Raw genomic sequence first — 14,966 nt, forward strand, 5'->3', positions numbered from 1 at the left:
AATTATTATTATTTATTATATTTACCAAATCTTTGAAACCTGATACTTAATTGTGGTAGTGAGGAAAAAGCAATTTTGAGAACTGGTTGGACTTCATTCAGTGGAGTATCACTATCAAGTTCTACCACAAGATGGCAGTGTTGCGTTTTTTAAATTGCTTTTACCGGAAGCTGGGGCTTAGAAAGCATATTAAAATACTCCAATGCATGATGACGTATTTATGAAGTAGAACATAGAAAATGTTAATTTGTATTCTCACTGCAAGGTTTTTTGTTATATAATATAAACTACATCGTAAAGCAAATGTTCTTAAACAGCGTTCATGGAGAGCGACGGAATCAGCAAATGTAAATGTTTTGATTTGTTTCTGCTAGTATAGTAAATAAGATATGTTTTGTTTTAATTAATGATTATGGGCTATATACGTAGTATACATCATACTTCTATGCAGTATTTGTGAAAGCGTCGTCGTAACTTGAAAAACGCGCGTGGTAAGTTTATTTTGAAAGTCCAAACAGGAAAAGGATCGTCTTGTTAGTGAGGTTGTTACGCTGTTGTACAAACACTACTGTGAGTGGGAGGAAGCCAACTTGGAAACAACGCGGAGCGAAACTCCCTCTCGCTCCAGACTCGAGCGACTCGGTGGTCAGAGCCTGTGGACGAGGCATCGGTTTGCTGCACATGCCGGTTTTTACTGAAACACGGCAGCCTGCGTTTACAACTACTCATTTTGTTCTTTCGCTTCAAACTTTCGGCGCGTCTTCATCTGTCGTACTCGAAGTAAGTGTGCACTGACCCGCCTGGGAACCGAGCCACCGTCCCGCATGTGTCCGTCTCGTTCCCGCGAGCCATCCTCTCCAACAACCAGGTGAGATCCACGCCCGGCTCCCCTGTTACCTGCCCAGGTAACGGCGGTTCGTTGTCTCGCACGGTTCCCTTTCACGCTCCCGCCCCGCTTCACGGCTCCACTGTAGTCGGGGAGCAACACCGGAGCCGCCTAGCTCAAAGACCGTCATGGATCTAACAAGAGAGGCCGAGGATCGACGCAGAGAGAGCGGGAGAAAAGTACGACTGAGTCCGATGTACACCCTCGCTATCGTCAGCCTACAAGGTTGGTACATTAATGACTAAACTGTTCCAATGTGCTATCAACTAAAACTAAAATACACGCGTGTAGTTTATAGTTTACTAACATCACTTACTGTGAAAGTTTAGATTGGGTCATTTATATAATCACCTTCATTTTACACCTCTGAGGAGCTTAGAATTCCAACAATGAGGCTTGCATAATCTACACTTTTGAATGAATACTATCTACAAATTCGAATTTAAAGTACATTTCAATGCAGTTAGTTTTGGGGGAGGGGTGTTATTCACCCTTTCTGGAAGTGATTCTGTGGTTGTTGGTTGATTCTGTCTGTGGAATGCATTCATAGCATTTTAGGGGTGCTTTACACGCTTTTTGTGTTTGCTTCGGTTAAACCGAAGTCGAGTGGGTTTTTCTCTATTAGTGCGGTCAACCGAACCCTGGTGCATTTGAACATTTGCACCGGAGAGTTCAAATGTGAACGTTATACAGAACAAACACATGGACCGGTGTTAAAATGACAGCAGAAACTCGGGGTGTCATCAGACGATTCACGAGATTGGGACACATTCATTTGAACTTGTTCATTCGTTTTGTTGGCCTCATTATTATATTCCCATATATTCCCATATGGGGCATTTTGCTTTGCAGTCAATGCGCTTTGTGTGTGTATGCTAGAAGTTCCGCCTCCCCCCCACTGAGACAAAGCAACTGGATGGCTGATAAGAGGTCTCACACCATCTCACACCAATGCTGTTGTTTTATGAAACCAACAGCAGCAGTGAACGAAGAAAACATACACGCATGCACTTTATGGAGGTTGTCCTTTATTGTGCCATTATTTATTATGAGACTTACTATATGGATCATAGACGCTTTTGGTGAATTATTAGCTGAATATAAAAACAACCAATGTATTCAACCCAGTAGACGCCATTTTGGTTCATGATATTTATGTTACATCTTGTAATAAGTCGTAAAAGCTGCCCAATCATGACTATACAATATGCATAGTTTATGGGGTTTATGACACAAAAAAATCAGTGTCAACACTAAGCAAACCTCACCGAAGTACACATCAAGTATCTTATCTTTGCTCCGGATCAGGAGACCGACTCAAGTGTGAATGCAGCCTAACAGATGATCTCACCTGGAAGTCATTTTGAGTGGAAAAAGTCTCTCATCAATCATGCATTCATTTATTTTCTATGCTGCCTGTCCTCACTATGGTTGCAGGGGTGCCATCACTCAATTAGACAGAAATAAGCAGTAGGTGAGGTAAAAATGGATGGATGGATGGATGGATCTACAGTTGTCACGGTAAGCAAGGTTATGCAGGATGAGCGTATGCTTCCATGCATCACTGATCTCCGCCTCACAGTAACTTTAATGTATTCCCAATGCTACTATTCCATCCTCTCACGACACATGAGAGACACCATCTCTCATGATCATATTCATAATGGCGGCGCATGATGGCCTCAGCTATCATATGCATCTCTGGCATGCATATAACTTATCTTTTCTTATGAAACGTGCACACCCCAGCTATAGTTTTGGCAAGAGAACGATTATTTAAGAGACAGCTTATTTTCCTTTGTGTTAAAATGGCCACTGTTATCAGAACTCCACACCACGTGTTTTCATTTGCAGGCGTCGTCGACACAGCCGCGATCATCAAAATGGCCGATAATGTCCTCTAAATTGAAGTACGCCTGCATGCTGCCCCCCTGCAGCCTCCTCACGGTGCCCACTTTGGGATGAATGTGTGCTCTGTGTACAGGCAGCGGGGGAGTGGGCGGCTGCTCCGGGTCTGTGTTTATAAGGTGAATAAATAGAGCTAAGCCAGGTACCACCATGACGGGGGTGGGTTAGGGCGGAGGGGGATTTGCCCACTTTAGGAATGTCATTTTTTAAAGGGCTCACTTAAAGTGTGAAAGCTGGATGGACAGTTATGGGCGTTAAAGCGAGTGTCCTTATCGGCCGTACAATGTGCTGTATGGGTCTGGTGATCTTCTAAAGGGAGTAACTATTTATCTTTTATATTTTTACAAGGTTTATTTGCCTTTTTTCTTGTTGGCGCCAACCGACATGGTGCTGTTCATGTTTCTTTCACAGCCAATGAAAAAGCCACTCATGGCGTTCTGTGCATACTCTTAATGCAGCATCTTTCTCCTTCACCTCGTCAGGACTCCATCTGTCTTCCACATGACGTTCTACTTGCTTTGTCATTCCTTACTACATGTGTAATAAGGTTGGAAATTGCATGAGGTCGTTACTCAATATAACAGTCTTTCTCTGGGTGTCATCTTACAAACACTAAATTCATCACACAGCAACTTTAGCACCCAGAATCTTATACTGTATCTAATCAATACATAAACATGTACCAATACAAGTAAAAATATGAACTGCATCTGAGCAACACATTCATTGGGGTGCTGACGTCAGCCTCCCTCTGTGCTCAACTGGTTCTCTCTGGTGGAGGTTATTGCTGCACCATCCATTCATTTTTTATATGCTGCTTGTCCTCCAATTAAATGATGTACTCAAATGAAATGCATTATGGGAATGCGTTATACATTCATTCATTTTTACGCTTATCCTCTGCTGGAGCCTATCCCAGCTGTCTTCGAGCGAGAGGCTGGGTACACCCTGGACTGGTCGCCAGCCAATCACAGGGCACATATAGACAAACAACCATTCACACTCACATTCATACCTATGGACAATTTGGAGTCACCAATTAACCTAGCATGTTTTTGGAATGTGGGAGGAAACCGGAGTACCCGGAGAAAACCCACGCATGCACGGGGAGAACATGCAAACTCCACACAGAGATGGCCGAGGGTGGAATTGAACCCAGGTCTCCTAGCTGTGAGGTCTGCGCGCTAACCACTCGACCGCTGTGCAGCCTGTGTTATACATATTTGTTTATTTTAAAATTGTATTGGTACATGTTTGTGTATTTATTAGGTATAAGATTTTAGTGTTAAGTTGCTGTGTGATGAGTTTAGTGTCTGAGATGACACATTCAGACAGATTGTTATATTGAGTAATGACCTCCTGCAATTTCTAATGTGTTTTTAATGTTTTTTTTTCCTTTAAATCTTGTGGGTGCGGCTTTTTGTGCCGGAATTTACAATATGCGTTTTTTCTCCCCTATAATAGGCCTTATCAAACTGAGAAACAGTGATCATTAATTCATTTTTGAAAAGTCATGACAGTGACGCAGCAATGTTCAAACTCTGATGTATGGGTCAGCCGTATGTGTAAAATGAATTGGTAATGTAAACACAGAAATGTTGATTTATATGCTCAACATAGAACATATTGCAGCAAGAAATATTTGTGAAACACAAAAACAAAGACCCATCCCAAAGTCAATTGATTGTGTGAATTATTGGGGAATTTCCAACTATTCACAGTGAAACAACATTATCGAAACATTACACAATCAAATATAAATTAACAATTTTGCTAATCCTTATTAAAAACTGGCATTCAGAAACACAAAGTCTCTCAGCTGTTGTTTTGTGCAAATTTTCCTCACCTAGCTTGCGTGTAACACCTCCCTCCCCCTCTTCTGCTTAGTGTCAACACATACGCCATCACACATTTTGAGAGTTAAGGAGAAAAAACCACCAGAGGCTGAACGTGAAAGAGCCATTTTGTTGGCAATGGACACATCACTCATACATACCAGTTGTCATATAAAGATGGTGTGGAAGTCATCCTGTGGCAGTTTGGTGGTGGTCCTGCATGTGGACATGCTCACGGGAACGGACCACAAAATTATTTTTATATTTATTGTCCAAACTAGACATCAGTATTATAGTCAGTCAGGGTGTGGGTAAGCGAGGCGAGCTACACTTGAGGAGCTGAGCGTGACAACAAAACAAAGCCTGGAACGGAGAGAACCCACTGAATAGAAGTGATTAAGAAGTTGTGTGTGTGTGCGCGTCACCAAGTATTTTTTTTTACCAATTGCATGAATTGTGAATCCAGACGAGAAGGTCCTCCATGGCTCTTGTTTCTTGTCATTTATCAAACAGTATTTATTCAAGTCCAGATGAAACCTTTTTGAACTTGAAAGTCTACTTTTTCCCCCTTTGCACTCGGATGATATATGCAGTGTTCTCTCAGTCCTTTATGACAGACCCGTTCCCAAGGGAGGATCCTCTTGCACCCCTTCCGAGGTTCCAATCATGACGGCTCGCTCACTTTGGGTTTCTTGTCATTTTGAAACTGATGCGTCCCTGCCTTGTTTTTTGTCTTCTGTCCTCCTGGCTGTGACCTTGAATTCAATCCAGGTATTCCGTCTTTTAAGGACGTTGAGATTGGTTAAGTGATTTTCTTTGAAAGGAGTAATGGAGCCTGAAAGGCACAGTGTGTGTCCTTAAATTTTAATCAAACATACCCCCCCTACATTTGCCGGGGCGGATATGTTACACTCATGCTCACATCTTGCCTTCATTTAAAGACCTCCTGAGAGAAAGGTATGCAAACGTTTGGCTTCAAAGGGCCCGCTTTGCTTCTTTCTGGCGTGATACTCGCTTGTTTGACAACTACAATAAAATATTAGCGGCTTTATAAAAAAAAGTGAGTGTTCCATAAAAAAATATGGCTTACGATTAAACATGAGTGGATGATGGGACGTGCATGGCGTTGTACAGTGGCGAAAGTTTTCAAAGCTGTAAAATCTCTGGCACGTTTGTTCGGAAAGCTCAAATCTGCGTACTTTGAACAAAGCCAAAGAAATGACTGCTCGCTCGCTTGAAATGATGATTACTGCACCTAATGACCCATGGCTGCTGGCTCTTGCTTTGGTACTGGCTCGGGATCCTGTGGTTGTGATTAGAGTCCGGCCCTGTAGATCTCGCTTTCCTTGCGGGTCTATTTGGCCCCCGTTGTTGCCAGTCTCGTCTGGAAGGATCTCTGTTGTTTATTGACTCGGTGCCTGCTCGCAGCTCTGTCTCCCGTCTGGCCCGCGCTGGTAGAGCTGAGCCAACCCTCCACCTCCGCCGACTTTGCCGTGTTGTTAGCGTTCTCTGCCTGCCTTGTTATTATTTTCCTTCCAGCTGTTCTACATCATTTCCAATTATTTGCAACCATGCTTCAGCATTCAGTTTTTCACGCCAGAGGAGCTATGCAATGAATTGAATGTCCTAAACCGCTCGTCTTCATACAGCCAAGACACATGATCTCATTCTGAACAATTTAACTTCATCACTGCAACACAATCGATGGAAAGTATTTTCACATTTTTATACATTTCTATTTATTAGGGATGTGCATACAAATTTGATCTATTGTGCAACATGCGTATTGAAACAGGAGTTCAGAATATATTGAAATCCCATTTTAGTAAAATATTACAGTCTCCAGTCTTTATTAACTGTTAAAGAGAAATACATACAAACAAATACACAATACTACAGTTGGAACGTACATATATTTTTTTCACATTAAATTTTAAAGTGAATGTATGAAAAAATAGTCATCAATATCTTATGTATAAAATATATTTTAGTTTTTGACCACATACACTATGATAATCGGCATGTTTAAGTTAAGTGTGTTGGAAGTGCAGAATCCATTTGACCATAAAAAGTTTACAGTATAAAAGTAATAATGTAAATTATGTACATATATAATATGTAATTATAATGTAATGTAATAGTTCAGACTGAAAAACCCGCTTCTGTTTTCAAGCAGTTTTTTGTCAACTATGCTTGTGATGTGTGTGTGTGTGTGTGTGTGTGTGTGTGTGTGTCAGCTTTGCACACCTTTCTTTGTTCACGTTGTTGTTATTGGTTAGTTTTAGATTTCGTTTAAATTTTCTTCATTTATAAACACATAAAAAAAACCAAAAGGTGCTGTTGTGGCTCACACATGGACTCACATTTTATGCACAACATAAAGCCATTCATGACATCCATATTTCATAGTCTATGAAATCGTATAACACCTCCCTTTTTTTACCAATAGCCAATAAATTACGATTACAGTTTTGACCCCCAAGCCGCCAGGTTATAAAGGCCTTATTAAATCAAGCTGGTGTTGCCTGTTTTTTTTACAGGAATTTGGTTCTAGGTATGACATGCTTGATATGAAAATGAAAGATGCCTCAACACAAATCTCCTATTGTATTTAAAAAAAAAAAAGTTATCATATGCAGTCTCTTATCGTATTAACTGCATCATTTCTCAGCTATTAGCGATAGCATCATATCAGGTTCTTTTCGACATGATTAGAACTGATGTTTATGCTCGTCTGATTCCCTTCAGATATGACGCACTGTTGTAAATCTTCACAACGGCCTCCCTGCAGGGCAGGTGTGAGTCTGCTCAGAGTGCAACACAATCCTTGTTTTGTTCCCACAGTGATGCCAAGCATGCAAGCGGCGGCACTGCTGCTGAATTCAAATGCTCAGGATCGAAACGTGCAGGAATGCCGAATTTGGCGTCCTCCCATTTAGAAAGGGAGGGAGGAAATAAAGGGCAGCGGGGAGAGGAGAAAGGCGTCTGGCATGTCCTTGCATAATCCCGGCAGCCATTAACTCTTTGTGTCCCGAAACTGAATGAACTCATCATAGCAACGGGCCACAGGCAGAGCGACACTGGAGCTCCTCCTGCTGCTCCTCCTGCTGCTGCTCCTCCCCACCTCACCAGCACCATTTAAACAGAGTGAAAAGGCCACCGTTGTTTAATTGGAAGGACCTTCAACTCTGTTTGATCTCCGAGTGCACAGGGTCAGCTGGCCAGCACTGACCCTGTCAGAGACCCGGTTGGTGTTTGGAGAGCATGTCCTCCCGTCTTTTTCTACTTAACATATTCACCCTATACTTGCGCTCAACACAAATATAAACCGCACATTTTTAAGTTCTTTTATTGTTGTAGGTCAAAGGCGGTGGTTCGCAACTGGTTTGGAATAAGAGCGGTGCACATCCTGTAAAAAAATGCTAACATTAATATTAATAAAACAATTGCATGTGCAACTACATCTTCTTTAACCACCAGATTGTTACGATACTGTAAGATTTTAAGTTGGAAAAATGGCCTCTTACTAGCCCGGGATAGCCATAGCATCTGAAATGTACACCAGACACGGGCTTGAGAGATCTTCAAGTTTATTTTGCCAGACCGTGCAACAGCATTTCCCCCCACCAACAATTCACCCAGCCCATTTTACCCGTGAAGGGCCAACCATAATTCCCCAATGAGAGGGTGAGGCAATATGTCTAAAAGGTACCATATTTACATTTATAATACCCTTCTTTTATGTTACAAAAGCCTTTCAATAGTACCACACTGAAGTTTCATTTTCTATATACATTTTAAACACTAGATTACATTTAACAACTTAGATTACCCAACAACTCCCCAGTTAACACCCCCCTCCTCCAGGTGACACTTGGGAGAGTCCAATCAAGGTGATCAGCCTCGGGCCTGCACTCACATGGGCGCGCCTCCATGTTTGTGGCCGACCAATCACCTCAAAGAAAGGAGAAACTGATGAGAAATTAGGAACAAAACCATTCATTCATTTTCTACCGCTTTTCCTCACAAGGGGTGCGGGGGTGCTGGAGCCTATCCCAGCTGTCTTCGGGCGAGAGGCGGGGTACACCCTGGACTGGTGGCCAGCCAATCACAGGGCACATATAGACAAACAACCATTCACACTCACATTCATACCTATGGACAATTTTGAGTCACCAATTAACCTAGCATGTTTTTGGAATGTGGGAGGAAACCGGAGTACCCGCAGAAAACCCACGCATGCACGGGGAGAACATGCAAACTCCACACAGAGATGGCCGAGAGTGGGCTCGAACACTGGTCCTCCTAGCTGTGAGGTCTGTGCGCTAACCACTCGATCACCGTGCCGCCGGAACAAAACCAATGACTTCTAAATGAAAAAAATAACTAACTAAAGTGGCAATTAAACAACTTAAATGGCAAACAAATATAATTAAAGTACTAACCAGAATATATGTAAATAACAAAAGCCAACTATATACACAAATAGAAACATGACAGTGTGGAGGCGGGGCAAACACCTGATCAGTGAGGGACGATTGGCAGCTCCCTCACAGATACGATGTTGCAATGAAAAGTCGGTCAAATACTGGGCATATAAACTGTCCAGTGTAATCAGTCCTTGTAAACACCGACACGGTATGTGGTGATAAAGTAAGTGGAAAAAGAAAAACACAATTTCGAAAGGAATAAAACGGCACGTGAGGTCTCCACTCCATGTCCTCCCTCTCCCACTGAAGCTTGAAAGTGGCCCAGAAACATGACATTATATTTATAATGTTTTGGATAGATTATCTGTATGCTTTCTTTGCAGTCGATACCTCATAGTGGTACTGTCTATATCAGGCCATGTCCGCCTCTAGACCATGTAAAGTACCACAGTCATGACAGCGAGAGTATCTTGACTTGAAACTGCACGGCTTGGTTTAAACCTGGTTTTCCACTGTCTGATGGAGTCAGCATGGAGTCTACCGTGTGGTTTTTTATCATCGCAGGTAGGATTGATTGGATGTGAGCCAAGTTCCACGGTGCTGCTTGTTTTTCCCAGACCTTTATATTTCTTAGCTCGCTTGTCTTTGTTCGAGTCCCCTGAAAAGCTTCACTTGTCTCAGGCCGTTGCCCCTCATGGCTGGACTGGTTGCATTTCTGAACAAAACACTGCAGTTGTTCTGAATTACAGTTTGTGTGGGGAAGACCTCTTATTTTTATCCCAATTAGTTCTATTAAACTGCTTAGATTCCTGTGGTTTGATTTACCCTCCACCTTTTCTGCAACACAGAAGTCATTAGTACGTCTTAATTTTGATTTCCCAGTGCAAATTAAAAATATGCGCGATTAACAAGATGCCAATAGAAAATAATCAGTAATCCGGCAAGCGTTGGCTAATTGATGCCGATGTTAACATTTATTTTTTACTAATGAAATGCAGGTGATATGGAAATGAATGACAAGGCTGATCAGCTGGCTGACATGATAGATTGGATCTCTAAAAGAGCACTGATACTGAGGGGGCATATAAAAGTAAATATCATAATTCATAAAGCATTTGCATGATTATTTTAATTTCGCAGAAGTTTACTGCCCTTTTGGGCATCATACTTTTTATTTATTTTATTTTTAAATTGTTCATATGCTGCTTGTTCAACACAATTTCTGATAATAAAAGTGTTTGGAAATATTAAAACGTGTTATTGGGTTTATAAGTAATATAAACTGTATTTAAGACATCAAACAGGTATTTTGTCTTTTTTTGTAGTGGAAAAATACCATATATTCCGGACAATCGAAAATAAGGTGCACCCACAAAATTGAAACATAATTGTTTTGTACATATTGTGTATATAGAGCAATAACCCACGTTTTTCCATATTGTAATATATTTTGATATTTACACAGTATGACACACTATTAACCTTGCAATCCTACCTACATTCAGTGCTCCCAGCTTCACTCATAGACGTGAGACACTTTTTCCCCCGTCAGTTTAACAGCTGCCACTGTCCAAGCCGAAGTATTAATTCTACACGTGATCAAACTTACTTAAGATTTGTCAGATCATAACACAATTGTTGCATAAGACTTCAAAATGTGATATTAGTGTTCACTTTACTTCTTCCTGAACCTGCACTCTAAGTATCGTGGGAATGGCATTGTTATTTAAGCAGTGGGGTTCAAACCACTTGAAAAAAGGGGTGGTATAAATTGGCCTTTAGGAGGTTTTCTATTCTTCTATTGAAGAAAGTATCGAAAATAGATCATATCTGTAAACATTGCACATTATCATTTTACCCAGTTGTCTGTATCACACTGAATCACCTTGGATGACGATAATATCATTTACATCATCGCGCTTTTGGCATTTGCACATATCTGCAGGTTTTTCACCAAGCACAATGAACACTATGTCCAGCATTCTTCTCCATTAGTGGAAAATAATTACTACAACAGCGAAAGAAGCTCATTACCCCAAAGGTTTTTTGTTGTTTTTGGTGGTTGTAATAATGCAAAACAAGTTCCCCGACCTCATCCTCTGCTCTGACTGTGGCTGCTCTGCTCGCACTCTGTTTCACCTTTGCTGGCTTCTTTTCAATTTGTCCGCTCTAGCTTCACAAACCATAGCATCAAGTAGATCCTTTTAAACCTCACCCTGCTTTCGCCTGCCCTGGATTTACACCTCCCTCGGAGTGTACGTCAAGCTCCATCACATCAGAAACATAATGGTGGTCTTTTTCCTGCTACAAATTCATGCTATTCTGCTTCTAAATCTGCGTTGGATGCGCATACTTCCGATCAGGATAGTTTAGTTTGGATGTTTTTCACTATTATGGTCTGTGTCGAGTCCTTCACCAGCTTTCATGCTAAGGTGCTTCCTGTTTGTCTTGCATTCTTCCTTCTATCCTTCCTCACCATTGTATCGAGAGTGATGGAGAGGGATGTTATTGTTTGATGCAAAATTGCCATGCTGTCAGTTATCTGTTTCATGTGTTTATCATGAATATTCAAAATTGTTCTTTTTTTTGGTGTTGCTCTGCAGTCTACTTGATAAACACGACGGTGAGGGCTTTCATGGAGAACGAGTAAAATGTAGAAAAGCCGAGTAAAATTCCCAAGTAATAAATGGGATTGTATTTTTAGGCATTCAATGGGTCCGAATCTCCATTGGGGCATCACTTTGTGGCGCTTACTCTGGTTTCCTACCATCCATCCATTTTCTATACTGGTTATCCTCATTATATCCCAGCTGCGAATAATTTGTGCTGATATCATATTGATATCTGATTGTAAAAGTACCAGATGGACGGGTAGGATTTAAAAAGCTTTGCTTCTTCCTACTCCTTTTGGACATGTGGAACTGTGAACTGATTATGGGATGCACTCAATTGTAATCTGATGCATGTTCAAATGAAATAAAACCATTACCATTACCATATCGGGATATAATAATAATAATAAATAATAATACATTTTATTTGTATAGCGCTTTTCAAAATACTCAGACACTTTACAGAAGAATGGAGTTGAATAAAAGCAAGTAAACAGAGTAAAAGATACATTAAAATACAACATTCATTGGTTAATACACAGTTAAAACATGAGAAAAAGCGGGACGGGGGCACAGCAGTCAGGTATAAAAAGTTAGACATTAAAAACAGATAAAGAGGTGGGTTTTTAGTTGTTTTTTGAAACTGGGAAGGTCAGGGCGAGCACGGAGTGAATGGGGCAAAGAGTTCCAGAGGGTGGGGGCAGCGATGGAGAAGGCTCTGTCACCCCAGGTTTGGATCTTGGTCTTACAGGGGAGTACCAGGAGGTTGGAGTGTGAGGAGCGAAGGGGATTGTGTGGATGGAGGAGGTCTCTGAGATATGGGGGGGTTAGATCGTGGTGGGCTTTGTAGGTTATGAGAAGAACTTTGAAGTGAATGCGTTGGGGAACGGGAAGCCAGTTTTGGATTCTTGTTCTGGATTGGTGGTTGTAATAATGCAATATTGCATTATTACAATTATTAATAATGCATAATGTTCTGGATTCTTAACTGTTCTAGATGTTTTTGCTCCACGTCCAGACCCATCACATTGTGTCATTTGTACACTGGCTGTTTTTAATACCAAAATCTTTGTCTTTAGTATCCCTGTTTGGATGACACATAAATTCTTTGCATTGTTATGAGGAGCGCAGGTCAAATTCCGACAATGGACAAACATACTACAATGGAGCGCTCTGTGCAGGTGCTTGAGCTCAGGGCAGCATTTCCTGTCCTCATCAGAACAGGTGACGATGGATACTACAGTGCTGTGTCTGACATGAATGCTCCCCAGCTGCCCCGACTGGGTCAGATGAGACAGGAAGTAAAGATTCTGTTGTGGCCGTTTCCTCCGTGTTACGTCACAGCTGATGCGGATCTCTGCAGGGGTCCTCTTTGTTACACACGCCACCATCCTTCTTGCCTTCATCCAGGGCCAAGCCGAGTCAAAAGGCCAAAAGCCTCGCCATCATCGTGGACCATGTGGTCTGAGGTTTCTGCTCAGTGTGTGTGTGGTCAGAACGGAGGGCTGAGGTAGTGGTCTCCCCAGAGGGTCTGAACAACAGCAGGCAGAGGAGATGGTGGTGGTGTGTTTGGCTGTTGGCTTCCTGTGGTGCAAATGTGAGCGCTACACTGTCGGATACACACACACACACACACACACTCTCCTCTTAGCCTCAGGAATTTTGAAAACATGTCAATACACACTCACAGCATGCAGGAAAGGCTATGGTGTGTGTGTGTGTGTGTGGCCACCATCCGCAGAGCAGTTGGTGGTAAGTGTGTCAGTGTAGTTCTCTAACTATACAGAAACATGCATGTTTAAATGCATTAACATTTAATTTTAACAAAATATTGAAATTGTATTGAAAATGGTAATGGTTTTATTTCATGTAAACATGCATCAGATTACAATTGAGTGCATCCCATAATCAGTTCACAGTTCCACATGTCCAAAAGGAGTAGGAAGAAGCAAAGCTTATTAAATCCTACCCCTTCATCTGGTACTTTTACAATCAGTAACTGTTACATTTGTTCACTTCCTGCTTTCCATAATACATTTTTTTTTAAATCATGCACCTCGTACCGAAGTAGGAGGTGATATGAGCATCCAATGACATAATGGGTACCATAGTAAGTGTCAATATAGTGATATGTATAGCACATCATGACTGGTTCAAGACTCTTCATCCTTGTATTTAGCAAACATCAACTGCTTGTATTGTTTCTTGAATTGGCTCATCGTTGTGCATTGTTTGAGGTCCTTACTCAATCCATTCCATAGTTTGATTCCACATACTGAAATGCTATGGCTTTTTAACGTAGTCCTAGCATAGAAGTGTTTCAAATGTAGTTCTTCCCTGAGATCATATTTCTCCTCTCTTGTAGAGAAGTATTGGATGACATTTTTAGCTAATTGGTTATTTTTAGCCTTATGCATTATTTTAGCTGTTTGAAGATGAACTATATCAGCAAGTTGAAGTATTTGTGATTTTAGAAATAAGGAGTTAGTATGTTCTCTGTAGGCGGCATTATGAATTATCCTTACTGACCTTTTTTGCAGTACATTTAGCGAGTGAAGATTGCTTTTATAGTTATTACCCCATATTTCCACACAATAAGTAAGATATGGTAGAACCAGAGAGCAATAAAGAGTGTGGAGTGATTTCTGATTGAGAACAAGTTTTGCTTTGTTCAATACTGAAATATTTCTGGCCACCTTATGTTGTATATTTGTAATATGAGGTTTCCAGCTCATATTTTCATCTATTGTGATCCCCAGAAATGTATTTTCGGTCACCCTTTCAATGTCCACACCATCTATTTGTATTTGCTGGTGCGTGATTTTAGTTGATTTTACTTAGGTTCAAGGACAATCTATTATCATCAAACCATCTTTTTAGTAAATGATTAGAGATTAGAGATTAGAGAACATTTGTAAGCTATCATTTGTTGTGCACATAATTGCAGTCACTGATTATGTTGTTTTTGACTTTTGCGTGATCGTGATGCTTGCGATGGGCATTTGCATAACAATAATTATATGTTGTTGCAATTTTGCCATGCACTGACTATCTCTTCTTTGAATGTCAAAATGTCAAAATTTGTTACATTTTGTCAGTAGTTAATCAGGTTTTTCACGTACCTTTTTTAAATATCCAGTATTTTTTACAATTGTACCAATGTACTTCAGTTTTTGTGCTGACTGTCCCCTCGGCTCAAGTTTTCCTGGATGTTTTCCCGGCAGACATCTTACTCTGCTTTTGTGCATGTTCTTCCTAGCTTGTCATTTGGGGGTGAAGCAAAGAAAAGGTTAGT

At 41.0% G+C, this 14,966-nt stretch overlaps 1 protein-coding gene across 1 annotated transcript in view; it reads left to right on the top strand.

Annotated features, from left to right (window-relative positions):
* The first annotated feature begins 580 nt into the window (after positions 1-580).
* Positions 581-14,966, top strand: part of ptk7b (protein tyrosine kinase 7b) — an 83,823-nt gene continuing 69,437 nt past the window's right edge. Inside the window, exons 1-2 of the mRNA XM_058058250.2 lie at positions 581-868; positions 975-1,111. Coding sequence (XP_057914233.2) covers positions 825-868; positions 975-1,111 — 181 coding nt within the window. The 5' untranslated portion in view covers positions 581-824. The remainder of the gene's footprint in view (positions 869-974; positions 1,112-14,966) is intronic.

This window comes from Doryrhamphus excisus, linkage group LG20 (assembly GCF_037039965.1).
Source record: "Doryrhamphus excisus strain RoL-2023G ecotype Guam linkage group LG20, RoL_Dexc_Guam_v1.1, whole genome shotgun sequence".
Taxonomy (NCBI): domain Eukaryota; kingdom Metazoa; phylum Chordata; class Actinopteri; order Syngnathiformes; family Syngnathidae; genus Doryrhamphus; species Doryrhamphus excisus.